The sequence below is a fragment of the Argiope bruennichi genome, chromosome 7, assembly GCF_947563725.1.
Source record: "Argiope bruennichi chromosome 7, qqArgBrue1.1, whole genome shotgun sequence".
NCBI lineage: Eukaryota > Metazoa > Arthropoda > Arachnida > Araneae > Araneidae > Argiope > Argiope bruennichi.
The window spans coordinates 42,824,419-42,845,868 of record NC_079157.1 but is presented as its reverse complement, the minus strand read 5'-3'; the positions used below and the strand labels follow the sequence as shown (position 1 = coordinate 42,845,868).

General features: G+C 25.3%; 1 protein-coding gene and 1 long non-coding RNA gene across 3 annotated transcripts; one reads left to right on the top strand and one right to left on the bottom strand.

The window, feature by feature from the left end:
* Positions 1–286: 286 nt before the first annotated feature.
* LOC129975968 (probable U3 small nucleolar RNA-associated protein 11) lies at positions 287–11,532 on the top strand. Its single transcript, XM_056089277.1, has 8 exons — positions 287–482; positions 3,257–3,318; positions 4,444–4,546; positions 5,202–5,315; positions 6,462–6,555; positions 9,204–9,334; positions 10,883–10,993; positions 11,424–11,532. The coding sequence occupies exons 1-8, from the start codon at positions 423–425 to the stop codon at positions 11,511–11,513; spliced, it is 765 nt and encodes a 254-aa protein (XP_055945252.1). The 5' UTR covers positions 287–422; the 3' UTR covers positions 11,514–11,532.
* Positions 11,533–12,451: 919 nt separating this feature from the next.
* Positions 12,452–21,289, bottom strand: LOC129976701 (uncharacterized). Of its 2 annotated transcripts, none has more exons than XR_008785170.1 (3): positions 21,195–21,289; positions 15,276–15,519; positions 12,452–12,796 (listed from the first exon to the last, which is right to left on the bottom strand). It is a non-coding gene; the product is annotated as an uncharacterized LOC129976701 (long non-coding RNA). The 2 variants fall into 2 exon arrangements; XR_008785169.1 differs by lacking the exon at positions 21,195–21,289 and adding an exon at positions 21,034–21,181.
* Positions 21,290–21,450: the final 161 nt, after the last annotated feature.

Below are 21,450 nucleotides of genomic sequence, written 5' to 3'. Positions count from 1 at the left end.
CAAACCTTGTACTTTTGAACCACTGTCAGGTAACGAGGACGACACTTGAGATGCTGTTCCCCTCTCCAAATTTCCATATCACACCAGCGTGTATACATTTAGTCCCGCTGGATTTAACATTCACCAAAGCCACTTGCATGGCTGAGTTTTTCAGTGGAATCATGTCTCTAGTTGTAACTATATGATCTCAAAAAACATGACCTCACCACTAAGCGCCTGTGACATCCACACACATTAAATTATATTGCCAACTAGTTGGCATATTTTAACGGTAACTGCACACATTTTGTTTACATGTCTGTTCTGTTCGTTGTCTCGTGGTTGTTTTGAATTATCCAGGGATTTGTCTTTTTTCTTTCAGACTTTCGTTGCAGTTTTTTTCATATTTATTTTAATTTCTTGTTTTGATACAGAACGTGAAAATGTCCTCTTGGAAGAAAGCTGCAAAAAGCGGGTCGCGAGTTCATCGTGAAAGGCATCAGGTATGTTTGTAACTTGCCTGTTTTTTCACATGCTTCTTAAATTTAGTTGCCGTACATTATGCATAGCAGTTGTTAATAGCTTTAGTGAATTTTCTAAAAGAATTGTTTTGAATTCTTCTCACTGCTGAACTGTTGGCATATAAAAAATTATTAAAAACGTTAAATAAGAAACTTTTTTATATCAATGATTGATCGATAGCGTTTGAGAAAACTAATCATATTACTATAGAAAATCCTTTTGTTTCAAAACATTGTTTAATAATGTTATTTTCTTTAATAGGTAAATTGAAATACTCAATGAAAGCTTACAATTCACTTGGAAGTAATTAATGGCACATAAATTTATTAAACAATATTGGTGATATCTATTGTTATAAATATTAATCATTTCTACAAGAATAGAGTTTTTAGTCTTTGAGAAACTGAAATAAACTACGAGAATTTCAATAGAATGCATTGTTTCATTGATATCCTTTTTTAAATCAGCAGTAACTCAAATTACACAATATACAGATAGATATGTTTATTTCTATGTCGAAATATTATATGTTAATAGACCCTAAAACACATAGAATCTACTTCTGTGTCATAATGTACTTGCACTGCAGGTATATATGCTCTGTTATTATTCTAATGTTTGTTTCTACATGAAAATATGCATATTTATATGAAGAAGATTCTAGACTGAAAAGATGACACTTTTGAAATAAACTTCAGTTTATTTTTCCTCAGGAGGCATTATTTGTATATAAGGACAATGGTGAAATGTTTTTGGAAGCATCTGAACACAAAGTTTTTTGTTTGCAAAGTGACAGAAATTTTCACTCTTTAGACACTTTACTAAGACATTCTGATATATATTTCTTTCATACATTCTAATTTAGGAAAGATAATATTAAGTATTTTTGAAAGAAATGCATAGGTGTTAGGGATTTTTTTCCCTTCACTCAGAGTGTGATTAGTGCACAAGTTAACAATTTTTTAGAATATACAGGTTATAAATAATTAAATAAAAAAGTGGGATTTAGATCAGGAAATGTGAGAAAATTTTAGAATGGTGTAACATGGACTAATTTAAAATAGAAAATAAATTAAGATCTAAAATTAAATTAAATTTAGATGTGTAATTTCGGTACTTTTCTGTTAACTGGACGCAAATGTCGCCAATTGAAAACCAAATGTGAATTTGGCATAAGAAATTTGGTGGAATTCTGCATTATTTTGCGATTTTTCGCTTGCACCTGGCTAAAGGATTGTGAACCAAATGCGAATTTGTCCTAAGAAATTTGGCAGATTTCTACATTATTTGGCGATTTTTCCCCGCCCGGCTAACGGAAAAGTACCGTAATTTCTATTCTATAGAAAGACTTCCATGGTCTTAAATTTTATGAAAATAGAATTTTAGGCATTTGTGTATTAACAGCATGCCATGGGTGCACTTTTGACTTAACGTGTGTCTTTAATGAACATAGCCAATACATTAACATGAAATCTTTGTCGATTAATTACATTAAACATGATTTCTTTTGCAACTTTTTCTTGGTGATTTATCTTTGGAAAGCAGTTAATGAGCAAGCATCTAATTTTGTTATGCAGAATATAGAGAATAGGACTTTTGCACAAAATTCATCAAATATATTAGTCATTGATTAAAGTTAGGATTATTATTTTCAGGCCAGGTCTTTTCATTTAGTCATGCAGTGCTTAGTTATCATTTTGTGATGAATTTAGTTTGTTTCAGATTAATTGATACAAATTTATTTAAAGCAGTGTCACACCTATAGTAACCTGCCAATAATGTGTATGTGGTTTTGAAATAGTCTTTCTCTCTCTCTCTCTCTTTTGTAGATGTTGTTAATAACCTTTTATTTTCTGTTCTTTTCATTAAATTTTTGCCTGGAGTGAAAAAACTGGTTTAAAAATGATTTCTAGGTTTTTTTTTTTAAATGCTATAATTTCTTACCTTTATAGCAATCATAATAGATAATATACATAATTTTCTAATTGATATCATATGCATAATACATATATCTTATAATATAGCATTATAAAGTTGTTTAGTTTAAATATGTACTTTTTAGACTTCCATATTTATAGAAATTGACATCTTATGTGGACATTTATGTTCAGAAAAACTGAAATTAAACTAGCCAGGATTCACCTGTTTATCCTTTGTTCAAAAATTAAACCTGATTTAGGGCCTTACAAAGGTGAAATTTTCTAAAGGCATTTTATTTTTTCTAGTTTCTTGCAGGATCATGTATTCAGACACTATATGATGGGAGACTTAAAGCAATATTATATTTTCTGTTGTATTTCTATATATTTGTTAGGACTTCTTCCTCAAGCATGTTTTGAAATACATTTCTTGTTTATTTGAGCATAGTTAATACGCATTATCAAATTTTTAATACTTTGTAAAAGTTATAAAATTAAATAATTCTATGCTGATAAACTACCTGATTTTTAAAGAGGTTTATTTAAATTTTGTATTAAATTGAATTTTTTGTAAACTTTGGAATTTTTATTGGATGTTACCAAAAATTTGAATTAACTTCCTTAAATTATTCTTATTATTAAATAGACATCCCATTAATTAAATTTAAAAATTGTATCAATATTTGATGACATTTTCTGATAGTTGAGTATAAGACTCATTGCAATTATTGAAATATTCTTTTCATTATTACTAAGAACATTTTTATTTTCTGTCATTATACTAGAGAAATAAACAGTGCAAAATTTTCTGATAGTAAAATATTTTTCACTTTCAGCCTGAAGACCGACAGCATCTTGGTTTGTTAGAGAAAAAGAAGGATTATAAACTCAGATCAAGGCAAGCAAAATTTTGAATGTAAAATATTTTGAAATAATGAGTTTTATCAAAAAGAAGTTTTGCTGTTCATAAAAATTTTTCCAATGCATTTTACATCACATAAAAGTAGTGTATTTTCCTGTGTTTAATTAGGCATGGAAAGAGCAGTATATATAAGATGTATTTAATATGTCTTCTTAATTCAAAGCTGTATATGGTTTCATAGTGTACATATTTAGCTGGAATTCCAGATTCCTTACTTCCTCCAGCTAAAACTTCCAAATTTACAAAATGTAGATCATTAGTTTTCTTCATGCATAATTTATTTTCAGAACAATTATGTCATTGATATAATAATCAAATGTGTGGTATAATGATCGAATGTTAAACATTCTCAAACACTTATAGTCTGAATGCTGTATCTACTATAAAATATTGATTAAAAATTTAAGTAATATTTAGGGGTTAGAAATTTCCTCTTGATATTATTATTTAAAATTTTAAAAAGAATTTATTCAACAACTTGCCAGCCTACCAAGTCAATATAATATACATTTCATAAATCATTCTCTGCCTGCCTTGTTTTCTAATCTGAATTTGTAGTAATATGCATATTTCTGGTTTAATCTCTAATACTTGAAGATTTAAATGTGAAGACATTGTCTATTAATAATCCTTTTCTCGACTACTTTAAACTATCATTTGTTAGTAAAAAAGAGTAATGCAGCAATTCTCAACAATTAAATTCTCTTAAAATGCAAGTAGATATTAGAAATTATTATTATTATTATTATTTAATTTTCAGAAATCTGAAAGATTAGAAAAAATATTCTATGAAATTGTATATTGATATATATAATTTGATTGATATTCTACATATAAATATGTATTGATTTTTGATAAATTTTAATATAATGCAATTTTTTCTTCATTAGTGAAACTGTGCTGTTTGAAACCGTAAGGACACTTTCTGCTTTTGCAATATATTAATACTCTGATTTTTATGATGATTACAATTTTATTTTTATAATACTAATTTCCCAGATATTTGAAATGTGGCAATCATTTCTGTTAAGTTTTAATTTGAATTTACACAATGTAATGAAAAATGGCATTTCTGATCTTAACTGCATTATTCTCTTTTAGAGCCTACCATGTGAAGCAAAACAAGCTTAAAAAGCTGATTAAAAAAGCCATGAATAAAAATCCAGATGAATTCTGTTATCACATGATTAATTCAGAAATGAGAGTAAGTAAATATTTATTTTGGAAATATGTATACATGAAACTCTATTTGATAAACAAATCATTTATGTTTGATTAATGCTTTTGTATTAACTAAACCTTGTGTATGTGCCTGGCTTGTTTGCAGAATTACAGCTTAACCAAGAATTTTAAAGGCTTGTGTATTCTATAATTGAGTACAAATCTGATTGGAAATACAGCTATAATGTCTTATAATATATAACAGCATCTTTTAATGTTTAAGTTTTGTTTATTTCTTATGAAGTTTTATATTTGTTACATGAAATGCAGTTAATTAATGTGAATTCTTCGAAATTGGATTGAGCATTCTCCGTCTTCTTCCCATCATGACTTCTATAAGTAGTTTCCTAAATATGCACCCCTCCCATCTGTTGTATCTACCATTTTTGAAGTGGTCTTCCTTAGTTATCATCAATGGTTATTTGTGTGTGTCTTTAATTTTTTGTCTTGTAAAATATTCTTTTTAATTTTTAAAAAGGGGGAAAGAAAAATAAGTGAAATTAAGGATAAGAATAATTTAAATTAACATATAACATATATAGGACCCATCAACTGTTAATCAGTTTTTTTTCTATATTATAATAGTTACTCTCATTCCTTTTAAAATGATATTTAATAAATTTTTTTTCTCTTTTTAGGATGGTCAACATTATGAGAAAGAAAAGCCAGAGGAACATTCTGAAGCTCAAATCAAATTAATGCACACACAAGATGCTAACTATGTAAATTATAAATTAAGTACTGAATTGAAAGTGAGTATATTTAAAAATAATTTTGTATAAATGTTGTATTGCATAAAGTAACTTATTGTCAAATGAATCACTTGCATGTGTATTGCTGCTCCTTTTGCTTTATTTGCCATGTTAATTTATTTAGTTTTCCACTATAATTTACCATTCACGTTCTGATATAATTTTTCTATTTTATATAAAAATGAAGAAAAATTCCTCTTTAGATTCTGTTTGGAGAGCAATAAACTCTAAAAGCATTGTTTTCTACAGTGCCATACTTACTTAAATTCTTATGAAGTTACATTCTTGCTTTAGATTTTGATTTACTTTAATTCTCAAGTTATTATTAATATATATATAGAACTTCTTGTAGAGCATTTTCACTCATGTTTATACTGGACGCATTCTTATATTATTTTGCAGAGAAATGTATATTGTGTTATAAATTTTTTCTATCTGCTATATATGCATATTGTAGAGATCGATGGACTTATCGAAGTTTTTCAGAAAATAATTAATTGATTGTGCTCTTAAGTAAATTACTGGATTTTTTTAAACCAATTCTTGTGATCTTACAATTCTTATGATTGATTGATAAAATTATATATGTTTTAAAAAGATCAGCTGGACTAAGACTGACATTTTATACATATTCCTTTAGTCACCTTAATATTGCATCTCTCTACAAAGAAAATCTTGTAAATGTACAAAACATTTCATTTTTTTTTTTAACTATAAAAAGTATAAAATATTTTAATGTTTTAAAATTTACTAATTATCTTAAACTATCTTCTTTATTCAATTTTTAGCTATCAAATGAAGACAAATTTTAATACAATAGCAATAAAGGCATTTAATGGATTTATTGTTGCTGATATTGTGACATATTATTTTATATTTAAAAAAATGTATTATAGTTTTTTTGTTTAGAGGAAATATAAAATTCTGTATTTTATCTAAAAATGCAGTGCAATGATTTTGCACAGAAAAAAATAGAAGAGGGGGAGGGACATTTATACTTTTTAAAATATATTTTAAATTATGTTCTGTTAATTAAATAAATGCCTTTTATTGTTTCCTAACATCAGTTGATTCTTTTTATTTTGTAGTGTTTTGTTATGTCTGTTTCAATGTTTAAAATAAAATTTCTTATTTTCCTATGTTTAGAAAATAGAAAAACTTAAAGGGGCTGTGGCTTTATTAGATGTTGAAGACAGACCAAAAAATACACATACATTTTTTGTAGATTCTAAAGCCAAAGGTATATTTCATTTAGTTTTTAGAAATGTTGTATTGCCATTTTTATTTTAATAGTATAGGAAAATTTTCTAGAATAAATTGCATTTATTATGAATTAAAATTGTAGAAATGATTTTTCAATAATCTTTTAAGGAATATATCTTCTCTTTTATATTCTTGGTTATAAATCAATAATGACTACAATGGAGACATTATGTAGGAAGTTAGTGTATTATTGTTTTTAACATTTAATATTCATAACTGATATTTGGTGTAACATTTTATAAAATATATCTGATTTATGTGTGAATGTTTGAAAGTTTTATTCCTCTCATTGAGAAAGTTTTCATAATATTAGGTCATTGCATGTATTTTGATATTGTTTTCACTTTGAGAAGGCATTTATTTAGAAAAATTAGTACAATATGTATCAATCAAAATATTTTCGATAATTTTCTACAACTATTTCCCATTTTTGTCCACTGAGTCATGCAATTGATTATCTTCAAATTTTTTTGATCCTCCAGGCTACATTGGCATCAAAATCGTCACTCTTAAATCATTGAAACCAAAAAAAAAAAAAAAAAAAGAAGACAATTGGAATACGACAGAGTAGCGTCACCATAAGTTTCTAAAAATGTCTGATGGGCTTCAACAGCAAATTCCTTCAAATAAAAAAAAAAAAAAAAAATGAATGTTGGAAATGCAATTTGGAGTGTTCCATGATTGGGGTCTTTAAACACTGAATAACTCAATAATACTAAATGAAAAACTTTCAAAATGATAACAGTAAAGTAATAGTAAATTGGTAAAACCCAAAACCATTGTCGTTTATATAGATACATTGCTTGTTTGTCAGATGTCATGCATTAAAATAAATGCAAGCTTCAAATATATATGTTTTTTAATTCACTCAATGCAAGTTAAATTTCATTTAATTTTCAGATTATTTAAGTTTTATTTTCCCATTTTAAGAATTAAACATTTTAAATCTTGACTTCAAATATCAAGAAATCTTATTTTTTTATTATTATTATTAAGTCGCTTTATGGAAATTGAGACTATTCTTTCTATAAAATGAAACAGACAAAATAAATAAATACTTTTCTTATCTTACTGTGATCTTTTATTTAGTTCTTTTCTTGTGTGCCATACTTCAGTTCTTACATGTATGAAAGCAGATTTTAAGTTATCAGTATTATGTGAGATATAAAATTTGGTTTTGTATATTGATATGAAAATTTTATTAAAATAAGAGTAGATTGATTATCTAAGCATTTTAAATGGTTATTCAAAGTTTATAATTTGAATATTTAGAATACATAATAAAATTCAATTAGTTGTCTTCGTAATAAAATAAGCAATATTATTTAAAAGTGTTGTTTGTGCAATACAAATCAGATTGGTATTTCTAATACTTATATTAAGCAAATAACTCTGATGTGCAGTATAAAAATAAATTTTTGAATGCATAATAAATTTTCTTGACACTTTTTCTTGTTTTGATTTTGAGTTAATTTAATTGTCTATCTAATCTTAAATTAATCTGTTGATTTATTAGCATCATTGACTATTTTATATTTCCTCTTATTCATTTTAAAATGTTAAATTTTATGGTGAACCATGGTTATTGTAATTGAGCATGAATGTCTTAGCAAATATTTTAAAATATCAGTTGGGAAAATACATCATTTTTTTCCATATGCATACAATATTTTAATTTTTTAGAATATTCACAGATAACTTTTTGATGTACTAAAATTTTTTGTTAAGACCTATTATAAACAAAATTGCAAATGCTACATGAAAAGATTTAACATTAAACAGAAACAATTATATTTCTAACTTGTTCAGTGTCACTACTCACACCTCATATTCAGAGCATCTATCTAGTTAGATGCCTCTTCCTTTGCTATCTCTTAACTATAGCAGAAAACTAATCATCTAATAAGATAAATGGTTTGGTACAATTAAATATTATCTATAACACACAGGCACGTATTCCAGCAGTCAATGTGTTAACATGTTAATAAAATTAACTTTTGAAGTAGATTTATTTCTGATTGTTTCTAATTGAAATTCTGAATTATCAATTTGTATTCTTGAATTTTCTGATACATATATATTGAAGTTACAAATAAGATCGAAAAAAAAAAGAACAAATAAAATTTTCTGACTAATTAAAAAAATTCAGTAATAAAAAGAAAAAATTTGTACATAGTTACAACATAAAGGTTTCTTTCTTCAGCAACTAATGTTTTGTTAAGTAAAATCTGTTTTTTTTTTTTTTTTTTTTTTTAAATTCTGTCCTAAACAATATTACCTGAAGAAATTAAATTGTAAGGCAGAAAAATTAGAGCAAGGGTATTTAGATTATTGAATTTGTTAGAATAGAGTGATATAAAAAATGGTTACAGAGAGTTAAGAATATTATAAACATGAAACAGTATAATAATATAAATTTATGCACATTTTCTGATCCTTGATTAACTATAGAAGTTTGTAAATGTTAAAGAATATTATTGAATGCTTTTAGAAATATTTTGTTTTCTTCATTTCTCTCTCTTTTATTATCTCTTTTCTAACTTTGGAATTGATGTTTTGTCTAAAGAAGAGTTATTGCTTTACTGCTAGACTAATTACATGACATTTTAATTCTTTTGATTTCAGCAAAGAAATTTGATGTTTCAAAAGAGCTAAATACACATCCAGCTCTACTTGACAGAGCATATAATCGACCTACATTAGATGCTTTGAAAAATATGAAACTTCATGAAGCATTAGATGAAGAATTCATAACAGTATGTTTTTCTTAGTTATAATTAATTATAAGAACCAGTTGTTGTGATATTTTGTATATGATAAGAATTTACTTTTAATTCTATTTAATTGTCTTTAAATTATCTATTCACATTTTTATTTAATAATCAATTTTGCATTAGTTTATAGGTGTCCAGTTCTACATTAGATCCGACTGTAGATTCTTATTAGAAACCAAATTATTCATTAGTTTGCAGTTAAATATAGTATGTTTGAATTATTTGCAAATAAAAAGTAAAGTTTGCAAATAAACCAAATTATTCATTAGTTTGCAAATAAAAGATTTCAAAAAGCAAAATTATCTTTTGCAATAGTAAGTTTCATATATAGATCTTAATACACAAATATATTCATTTTATTTAAATATCTCATTTTTTTAATGCCATAATATTATATTCCTCATTTCAAATTTTGTAATCAATTTATAAATATTTAAAAAAAATCTTCTGTTTATTAATATTAATCAGAAACAAACATTTATAAACAAGACAAAAGGGGATGTTTGTTTGAAATCTGTCCAACTTGTTTCATTAAAATAAAATATTAATTAATTAGTTAATTTTATCTGATGTTAAGGTGATGTATTTTGCTTCTGAAATATGATAATCAACAGCTGTTACTAATCAATAAAAACAATCTAGTAAGTCTATTAATTACATTTTAATTTTTACTGTTTTCTCTGTTAGCTTTTGAGGATAACTTCTGAATTTAAATCTAATGATTTGATAATTAGATATGATATTCTTAAAAAAAAATTTAATACTGTATTTATAGAAATTTGTTTTTAGTGTTTATATTAATATGAATTGATTACTGTAAATAATTAAATGCATGTTATGATAATTATGATTAATCTATTGCTATTAATAATAATAGAATAATTCTATTAACTCTAATGTATATCTATACAAATTAAGATAATAAATAATTTATAAGTAATGATCATGGATATGATATTAAGTTTATCAAATGAAGGTGAAGCATCTTTTGATCATACTTGAAATTTTGTTTTTCAAGAGGAAAGAAATGCTATCAATATGTGGCAGAAATACAAGAATTTTGATGTTAAACTTTTTTTTCTTATTGTTGATACAGATTTGGACCAGAATTATTATTATTTTTTTTTCATATTGGCAGATGAAATATTATCTTATTATAATAAGATATATAATAATAACCTACTCTATTATCTTAAATTGGTTGTTCACCAGTACTAATTTGGATTTTTTTCTAATCAATAGATAGATTGATTTCCTTTATTAACTTATTGGATTATTTACTCCATTGTTTATCAGTCATCACATATTTGACTCCATAATTTATTTCTAAATTGCTTGATAGGAGCAAAAGCAATTTCATGTTTTATTTAACAAAAGAACCTTTCACATTTCTGTAGAATCTTTCATATTTCTTCCATTATCTAAAAGTTTAAGATGAATTTAACAATTAACAAAATAATTAAATTTGAAACAGTTATTATTATTTTTAAATTCAGTATGCAGATTGAACAATTGGCTCTTTTCTTTCAGAAAGCATCGAAACACAGTATCCAACAATACAATGAACTAAGTAAAAGAATAGAAAGAGTACAAGAATTATCTGTTTTAAGTAGAAAATTGGAAGTAAAAAAGAAATTAACGGTGAGTATAATTATATGTATATTTTATGTTAGAATGAAATAATGCAATGCCCTTTTTAATGTGATATTACCATGAAATCTTGTAAAATGTCTTGAATTCAGCAAAACATGAGAAATATTTATTACTTTTAAAATAAGTAAATTTGAGATGCAATTTTTATAAATAATGGGAATAAAGGTTTTGAAATTCAATCAATAGTTTCATAATTGGTGAATATTTGGTATGAAATTAATTTTCCTACATATGACTCAATATATTAAAACTATATAAAATGCGTTATTCTAACATTCATATTTAAACATACAATTAAAATATAATGAATATTAAGGAAAAAGAAAATATATTCCAAAAACCATATTCTGAGATGATTGATTCATATTTAAATATGTTCTTCATTGTTACATGTAAATAAAACTTTTCTTCTTTCTAGAATAAAAATGATCCTCCTGCAAGGTTACTGAAACCAGCTACAAAAACAAATGCTCCAATTTATGTATGGAAGAAAGAAAGGAAACGTTAATAAATATTTGCTTATTGAATTATTTGTTTTTCAATATTAAGTATAAAATGTATAGTGTTGCCATTTCTTTTGTTCAACTATGTGCATTTTTTTAATGCTTTACAAAATTCAGTACCATTTATATTGCAAAAAGGAAGTTAAAATTTAACCAAATCCGATAAAGATTTGCATATTGAATTTGCTGCATTTTCTAATATTGATGCAAAAAGCTTAAAATTATTTTTAAGTGACATGCATCGCCTTTAAATGAAACATTATTTATATAACACATATGTATAGTTTGGCTATATTTACAAAATAATATCTATATATAATATTTGGCTATATTAACAAAATAATATATAATAAAATAATATCTAATAATATCTACAAAATAATAAGTCTGAGTAGTGTATATATAATTCCAACTAAATCCTCAGAAATATTTGAGTTGCATGGAAACAAAGATGTATTTCTGAAAATATTATAGCAATTAAAACTACTTTATATGTCATTATATTCAGTTAACATCACCAAAATATGATTTTAATATAATGAATAAAAATTTAGTTTTGTTTATAAGTAGTCAACATTCTACACAATTAAACTATATTAGAAACAAAAATTGCTTTCTAAAAGATTTTTCTGTAATCATTATGTCATTCATTAATAATCTTTTATATTTTGCCCATGGAATTACAATTCATTTAAAAAATCAAATTGTTTTCTAAAAGACTTAATACTGAAGTTAAGTTAATTTTGTCTTATTTTTTTTTTTATCATTGTTTGGTGAGGTTCGACAATTTCTTAAAATGATATGGCAAATTTGAAGAAAGCATTTATGAAAGAAAATATTATATCCAAAAGGTTCAAGAAGTATGATGTGATTAAATCACAGTCTTCGTTATCTTACTAAAATCAATACTTTTATTTTGCTTTGTAAAATATGTTAAAAATAAAACAGTACAAAAATACAATTTATTACACAAATATATAATATAAAATGAGCAACAAATATTATATCAAAATTAAGTGCTTTCTAGTGAGCAAACATTTCATAATAAAGATTCTGAATACAACTTATTCTTCTGAGATTTCTTCAATAGAAGGTGCTGGGCTGTTTTTTTCTGATGCTGCAGATGGATTTTTCTGACATTTCATTTTAGACGCCCTTTTAAGTGCAAGTCTTATTTGTTGCAAAATCCAGAAGCCCACTGCCATAGCTGAAATGATTGCCCCTACAATAATGGTTATGAAGGAAACAATTCCAACAAAAATAAGACCACCAACTGCTATAATTGAACCTAAACAAAAACAAAAATGTCTTTAACAGCAGTATGGATATTTCATACAAAATTATGTCAAGAAAGAAATAAAATTACATAACAGTCATGAAACCAGTTTCTATATATTAACTATTTTAATACTCTTTATGTCAAATTATAATTACCAATCTGATTTTTATATATTTCCACATGAAAGCAGATTTTTAGAAAAACTGTAATTCACTTATTTGTTTGAAAAAAAAATCATTAATTTTATACTGTATGCTAATTGCTTTTAGTGAGCAGCTGCTTTGCTCAAAATATTGGTTACGTTTAATTTCAACTAAATCTGTTTATGTATAACTTGATGCTCACGATATTATTAAAGATATTAAAGCCATTTCAAAATTTTTCATGTTTTCTTTTTATAGCATATTCGAATATTCATATTGGTGTAGAATCTTTTGACATCATATTGCCATAAAAATTAAAATGTTTGGATAATTTTCAAATTAAACATTAAGTTTTGACTTAAATGTAATTTCATGTTTTGATTCCTCATGCAAACTGCCCACATTATCAGTAGAATCTTTCTTCACAAACAATGGAAGAAAATATATCATGAAACAATGAACTTTTACTGCCATCATGAAAATTACATAAAAAATTGCTAAAGTTTTCCACAATTATGGGAGTTGTTACAAAAAAAAAAAAAAAAGGTTCAAATCTCAATTTTTAAAAGAATTACATAAAGGAATGCATTTTTTACCCACCAAATTATATCTGTATCAAATTTGGTAGTTTTAAATCAAACATCTGTCCTGTAAAATGCTAACAAACAACCAAATTAAAAGTTAAATATACTGGTGCTTTTTATGTTGCAATATAAAATCCTAAATCACAAAATAGTTGATTACATTGATATTCATTCTAAATTACTTTTTTCTATAAGAGGCAAACAATGAAGATTAATTTCCACCAGTTTCATGCATTTCTGGTTAGTAAAGAAAAGGCTAAAAAAATCTTCCCACTTTTGTAATTGTTGCTTGAGAAACAAAATATGTCATACTAATTTGCCATTTTCTGCTAAAATTAATGATAGCAAACCATCTTACTACAGTTGTCATAGGTTTGACTTTTATATTTTCTTTAATTTCACAGGAAATACAAATCAGATAATTAAAGTTGGATAGTAAGAGAATTAAGCGTTTTTAATGTACAAAACATCCTGAAAAACATACAGTTCAATTTCTATACTAAAAAATATATATCAATTTGTAAAACTATTAATCAGTTAAAATGAAATTATTAAAAGAAAAAGACTGAAAAAACATGAAACATGCTATGTATGTTAAGTAGTTTTAATTAAAACAATGCTATTGGACTCAAAATTACATTTTTAACAGATTCCTAAATATTATTTAAATATGTAGTGTTGATAAATGATTTGAGATATTTTTGTATGCATTTGGATTGAATAACCATTACAGAGCAGGAACTTGAGCACAAGAAAAAAAAAATTAGAAACCAGGAAGGATAGCTTTAACATTCTTTAACACATGAATGAAGAGTAAAATTACTGAAGAGAGCAAAGAAAAGATTTTTAAAGAAAATTTAGATACAGGAAAATGTTACTTATGTGAGATTAAGAACTTTATTGTTCTGAATTGATGAAATGACCAACCAGGAAAATGTTTATCTTAAAGAAACAATAAGGGAAATGTTATAGGTAAACTGAAGAAAATACTTGATGAAAATAATTTCCTCATAAGCCATCAATCGATTAAATATTAAATTTTACAAGCACAATTTCAAAATATATCAATTACAATTTTCAACTTTCAGACAGTTGATAGATAAATAGCAGACAGTTTTCCTAAGTAGAAAAAACAATAATTCATTGCTTGCAATACATTGGAGTGAACAATTAGTTTCAGATATACATTCTTATCTAAATTAAATATTTAAATCAGATCTAAACAATACATGTTTATTTTATTCCATTTTGTATAAAAAAGTTAATACCTATCTTGTAAATATTTAATTTATAACTTTCACTTGCATTCCTTAATTAAAGGAATTACAGGTTTCTAAAATAAAAAACTAACTGATAGAGTGAATTTTAAAAATACCAACCATATCAATGGTGTAAAAACCAGAAAATTAATTTGAAGGCTTTTAATTCCATTTGTCAGTTACTTTTAAGAAGTTTGGTTTTTTTAAAAATAAAAACTCAAAATTCTTTATCAGCTGCCTTATGCGAGATTAATTATAATAAAAAGAACATACATTTTTCTTATTTTTTTTTAACTAGAATAAAATAAGACAAATATTTTAATTTTTAAGAATTTTGAATTAAAACTAAATATAATAATTAGAATAATATGAGGCATTAAGTTTATACTATTTTAAACGTAATATAACTGCTATAAGCACCATTATAATCAAATGTTTTTATTATCCAATGAAATACCATTTAATAAAGAGAAAAAAAAGCAATAAAAAGAAAGCAACTCACCTTCTATGCAAAGAAAGCATAACAATGCAATGAAAAGAGTAATGAAAGTAAAACCAAGAAAAAATAAGAATGGAATGGCTGAAAATATGCTGACTGATATAACACCAGTCAGAACAAAGGGATGGCGAGTAGCAAAATATTTGAGGTCACTGTAATACTTTGTTCCAAAGATGTTTTGGAGTATAGCATCCAAACTCTTACACAATACATTCAGTTGGTAATTGATTTCTTCCATTTTCATTTCCTTTAAGACAAAAATTAACAGAATAGAATCAGTAAATAATAAAATAATCAGAAATTGATATTTTAAAAGAAATTAAACAAATGTATATAATATAATAAAAAAGAATATAATTTAAAAGATACAAGAGAAAACTAACATTAATTGGAGAAATTTTTCATTTGAAGTGTTTTTAAAAAGAATCGAAAATGCTTATGCATCTTTTAATTATGATAAACCAAACAAACAAAAATGAATTATAATAATAATAAAATCATTTAAAGAATATTGTTAAAATTTACTAAATTCTTGAAAATTTAATTTAATTTTCAGAAAAAAATTTGATTTTCCATCTCCATCATCATTAATATTTCTATTATTCTTATATATTTATTTCAAAACATGCGTCTTCCATTAACAGTAGTATTAAAAATTTACAGAAGAATTTGAAAAAAGATTAAATAATGTAATGCAAATATAGAATTTTTCATTCAATAAATAAATATCAAAAACACTCCCTGAAAGTCATAGGCATCAATTTAGAAATATTGCACAGTTACTGTCGCCATGTTCTTAAATGGAAATTTCATAAGGATTAGAGCGAAAACACACACACCTTTATTATTATCAGCACAGATTGAGATGGTTTTATAAATTTTTTTTTTCTCCCACGAATTCTCAAACCCTGTATACAAATGATTTTTTTTTTCTGATTTAAAGCATTCATTAAGTAGGAAGGCAAAGTACAAAATTTTTTTCTACTTTTTACTTAAAAAAAACAAAGGATTTTAATATGTTAATTCTTCAAAATTTTAATGGAATATTCTAAATCAAAATGAATTTTTGATTTATAGTATCAATAAAATTAATAGAATCATTCATTATTAATATTTTTGAGTTTTCCAGATAGGGTTGCTTTATTCTCAGAATGCCTTAGCAAATTAAAAATGCCTTTTCTACAAAAGTAAAAAAGTAATTATCAGATGTTCCATTTTGCTCACAGTTGGAATAAAAATGCAGATTATTGTACTTATTTTGAAAAAATACTTTATATCTATCAGTCCTTGACTCAAATTTGAGTTAGTTCTCTACATAAAAACTTTTATTTGTATTTTAAAAATTAATTAACAATTTGAACATGTAGTAGGTAAATTTTTTTCTTCACATATTAGGCAGACATGTATATTAATACATGATATATTTTCTTTGTATACTGATTTGAAAAATGGAATAATAGGCTAAATATATGCACGTTCTTAACTGATACTGCAACACAATCCTCAGATATTTTAAGTAGTCCATGTCATGACTATATACAGCTAAATTATATCACTACAAATAATAAAGGAGAATATATGCTTTTGCTGACATTCTATAGGACAGATTGTTTGAATTATAGTTACCAAATTTAGTGTAAATATAATTTGGAAAGTAGAAAGATGAAATTTTTTTTTCTAAACTTTGAATTGAATTTTAATTAATTTGATACTAACAATACTTTGGATTTTTTTCCCGTGATAACTTCCAAAAATATTAGTTACAAAATTATTTATTTTAAAATTAAAATTCTTTTTTGATGATATAAATTAAATTGTCATGCAATTCCCCTAATTTTGAATAAATTTCACAATTTTCAACAAAACATTTCAATGATACAATGAAAGTCAAATAATTTTCATCAAATAATTAATTTTGCAATTTTTTTTTTTTTTTCATAGTGTAGAAGATTAAGAAGTTTTATTTTGTTTATTAGTCTATGTAAGTTTACATTAAAAATATGAAATTAAAATTACAGAGTTGTTAAGAAAGAAAGGAAATACAATGTCAAAGAAGGATAAAATCATATTAAAGAAAGATAATGTAGACTTAAATGAATGACCCAGAGATGTATATTTTTAATGCCAGTGTGATGTCATAGGAGTTATTTTCATTAGTTAGGGCTCACTTACACAATAAACAGAATAAGTATAAGACTATTAAAATAATAAAATTTTATTTTCTATTGCAATTTGAAACTTAAAAATATTTAGCTTAAGTTAAAGTAAAGCTAACATATTTAATGAAAATGAAACACAATCAACATTGCTTTGTAAATAGGCTGGACCTAGAAATGGCTAATATGAAATACATAAAATAAACGTATCTAATAACTAATAGACAGATAAAACTGTAGTTTAAAAATTAGAAACATACTGTTTTTGCCTCGGCCATATCTTTGCCTGCTAAAACTGCTCATATGTACTGAAATCTTTAAAAAAAAAATAATTGCTGTACAGGAAGAAATGCAATTGCAAATGCTTTAACTTTGATGAATTTTTACTCATCAGTTTAAACACAGTATTGTCATATTCTTTTAAAGTTATGTATCCATACATAAAAATGATTAGACATTTTTATAATTTCCATATCACTGCGATAAATTTTTTGTAAGAGGTATCTGCTTTTAACAGCCAATCTTATTGGACCAAAGGCACAATAACTTGTTTGGCATAGCTACTCATATTCCTATCAGTGGTAATCATATAATATAAATCTCAATGAAATCCATTCTTTTCTTGTCCTGACATTGTATCTTTCATTGAGAGAGTGGTAAGGGAAGTTCAAAAGGAATAAAAAGTATATACACTCAGAAACAATGGTAGAAATTGAATTTAACTTAAGTCTCCCTCTTTCTATATAAAGAGATCTTTGCTCTTTAAAATGTCACGAGATTCTGATAAATAAAATAAACAAAGCAACTAACTATTTTTGCTGTAAGCTGAACCTTTCAATTTCTAAATGATGACTAAGAGTGTTTTTATGAATTTAGATAAACATACAGATAATCTAAATTGCGTCAGTATGATAATAAGAAATTGGCAAAAAAAAAAAAAAAAAAAAAAAAAAAAATAGCCATATTTTTCTGTTTCTGGAGAATGTAAGTTAAAACAAAATCATTAGATTAACTGATTTTAAGTTGGTTGGAATATTAGGAAATAGGTTGGTTGGATTTTAGGAAATATTAAATAGTACTATTGCTCACTTCTTTATAACAATCTATCATTCACTTGGAGATCTACTTTCCCCATAAAAAAAAAAAAAAAATTAAGGGAAGAAAAAGGAAGTCATCCAAAGCCATTCTTTATTTATGTATAGTTACGATGGGCCTCAAAACTGAGTATACATCATTCTCTTCTTTAAAGGTACAAGAATGCAATACAAACTTACCATTTAAGTTTACATTAAATTTACAATAACCTTAAAGTATACATTAAGGAAATATATTGGGCTAAACAACAAATATGAAGTCTTCAGAATATTTTAATTGCACAATTTTCATGTGACAAACATAAAATTGAATATACACCTAAATAATTTGTCAATTAATCATCACATTTTTTTGTTGAAATTTTTCTGAAGAGCATTCTGCAGTTGCATTCAAAGCATATAAACATAATACTAATTTTTTACAAATGTAATTATTGTTTCACCATAAAAATCTTTTCAATGCATTTTAGGAGAGAAATTCTGCGAATGTTATGTTGTGTAGTCATCAAGGTGTTGAAAGACGGCAAATCTCTTCGAGAAATTTCTTCATTGATTGGGAAAAGTCATGGTTGTGCCAAAAAAAAAAAAAAATGTAGAACTTCCAGAAACAGTTTTTTTATTATTATTATTCCTTGATGAGGACATAAAAAAATGTGGAATGTTACTGCAAAGTGGCAATTTATACATTCAGTAAAGAAATATCTAATGTTAAGTGCATCAAAATTTGTATCATTGACATTATCAGCAAATGGTAAAAATCTTTCAGTTGAAATTATTAGACATGTTCTTCATAATGCAGGATTTTATTGTCATATTCCTATATGGAAGGCACTCATTAATTGCATCTACAGAACAAAGATACTCTCTTTTGCAAAAGAACATATTTTAAAGCTAGCTTGAAATCATACTAGTACAATGTTATTTTCTTCAATGAAAGTGTTTAAACAGTATGAAAGTGATAGATGGTATAAAGTGTGGAAAGAAACTGGAAAAGAACTGGTTCCTAAGAACACGATAAAGTGGTTTAAGGATGAGGTTGGAACTGTTCTTGCTTTAGGATGTAAAGAAGCAAATGGAGAAGGAGAACTTGTTTCTATTGATGTCATTATGAATAGACTAGTATAAGCTGGCATTTTAAAGAATAACTTAAAAAATAAAGCCAATAAAATAGGACTAGGGTCATATTTCATCTTTCAGTAAGGCAATGATCTGAAACATATTGCGAGGATTATCAGGTTATACTTGTTACACCACTGCAAGCAACCACTACCCACTCAATCCCAATCTTAAGACTTAAATGTTATAGAAAATTTAAGGTCTTAGTTGGAGAAATCCATATATGACCATCACAAGTAAAAAAGATCTAAAGAAAGTACTAAGTAGATCAAAATTTCAGTTGAAATAACCAAATAACTGGTGGAATCCATCGTAAATGATTACAAGTTATAGTGCAGACAAAATATTTTGCAACTAAATATTAATTTCTTAATAAAATTATATACTCATTTTTGGGACTTTCTTTTTCATCAAGTGTTATATTTATTTCTTTTTCTATAATTTTTTTTTCATATGTTGGAAAAGAATCAGCCCAAGCATCATTAGTAAAAAAAAACAAAAAAAAAAACATTTTGTTTAAAGCAAGATTTAGCATGTAAAGTAAAGGCACAGTTTGCACATTCAGGTATATATTCAATTCATATTTAATTTCAAATGAATATCATCCTCTTGATCACTTATTGTTCAGCATTATATAAATGAATAAATTTTTGAGCCTAGTATTTTTATACTTATTAAACAATACTGAACACTGAAAAAAAAAAAAAATCCAAGGGAGGAAAGGGCAGAAAACACATCATGCTTCATTAAACAGGAAAATACCAGTAATTAGAATTTATATTACATTCCAAACTCTCAGGAATAAAGGAATTCAATTCAACAAAATCAGATCCATTCTTTGAAGAAAACATTGATTTATTTCAAAATTCAGAAAGTTTTTATGTTAATTCTCTTTCCTCAAATAATAAAATGTGTAGAAAGTCAGGAAAGGTGTTCAGAACATGTTTTAATATACCAAAACATAGGTAATAATCCAAAAAACTTCTACCAAATTTTTTTCAATCTATTTATAATAAGATTTTTTATTGAATTATTGTATATTTTTATAAATATCTATGATGCAAGTACTTAAAATTACTGACAGCCTGCCTAAAAAAAATTCTGTGTATTTTTAAAGAAAAAAACAAACAAACAAACTGGATCATGCATTTTGAACCTCATATTTTCCATTTTCGGAAAGCTTTGACAGATATCGCATTATTAAATGATTTTTATTTATCAGAATACACTTGTAAATACAAACCCAAAATAAAAAAAAAGAAAGAAAGGAGGGAGAAAAACCGAATAAGATTAACAATCGAAAATTTCCCAATAATGATAACGATTCATTAAATTCAACAACTGTGTAAACACATGATAACATGCTATCTTAAAAGTACCGCTAAAATTTACTACCTGTGAGTTTCCAAAGAGCGTAATAAAAATTTCAAGCGTTTAAAAACATATAAAAAAAAGCATTAACCAATAACTTGAAAATAATTTCAAACAGCATTGATTGCAGGTACATGTAATATAAAGATAATAACAAGACAATATTGCAAAACGACAAAATTTACCTTTAAATATTGTGAAAGAAAAACAAAATTAACAGGAAAAACCTGCTACATTTTTCACTTTTAGCACTTCGCCGCAAAACAAATTGACATTTGAGGGTTGAGCTGTAGTAGAAATTCGGAAAAATATCATGGGTGATTTTCAGAATTCAACTTTATTTCATTTATTTGAAATATCAAAATTCTAAATAAAAACTGAATAAATTAAAAAAAAAATTTTTGCCAAAAGAAATCTGTGTTTTAAAATAAGATTTCCTTG

Bases quoted from the DNA above. Each gene is read 5' to 3' on its own strand.
- LOC129975968 (XM_056089277.1), top strand. From the start codon at position 423: ATGTCCTCTTGGAAGAAAGCTGCAAAAAGCGGGTCGCGAGTTCATCGT. The intron at 483-3,256 runs GTATGTTTGTAA...TTTCACTTTCAG, and splicing joins TTCATCGTGAAAGGCATCAG to CCTGAAGACCGACAGCATCT. The intron at 4,547-5,201 runs GTAAGTAAATAT...TTCTCTTTTTAG, and splicing joins TGATTAATTCAGAAATGAGA to GATGGTCAACATTATGAGAA.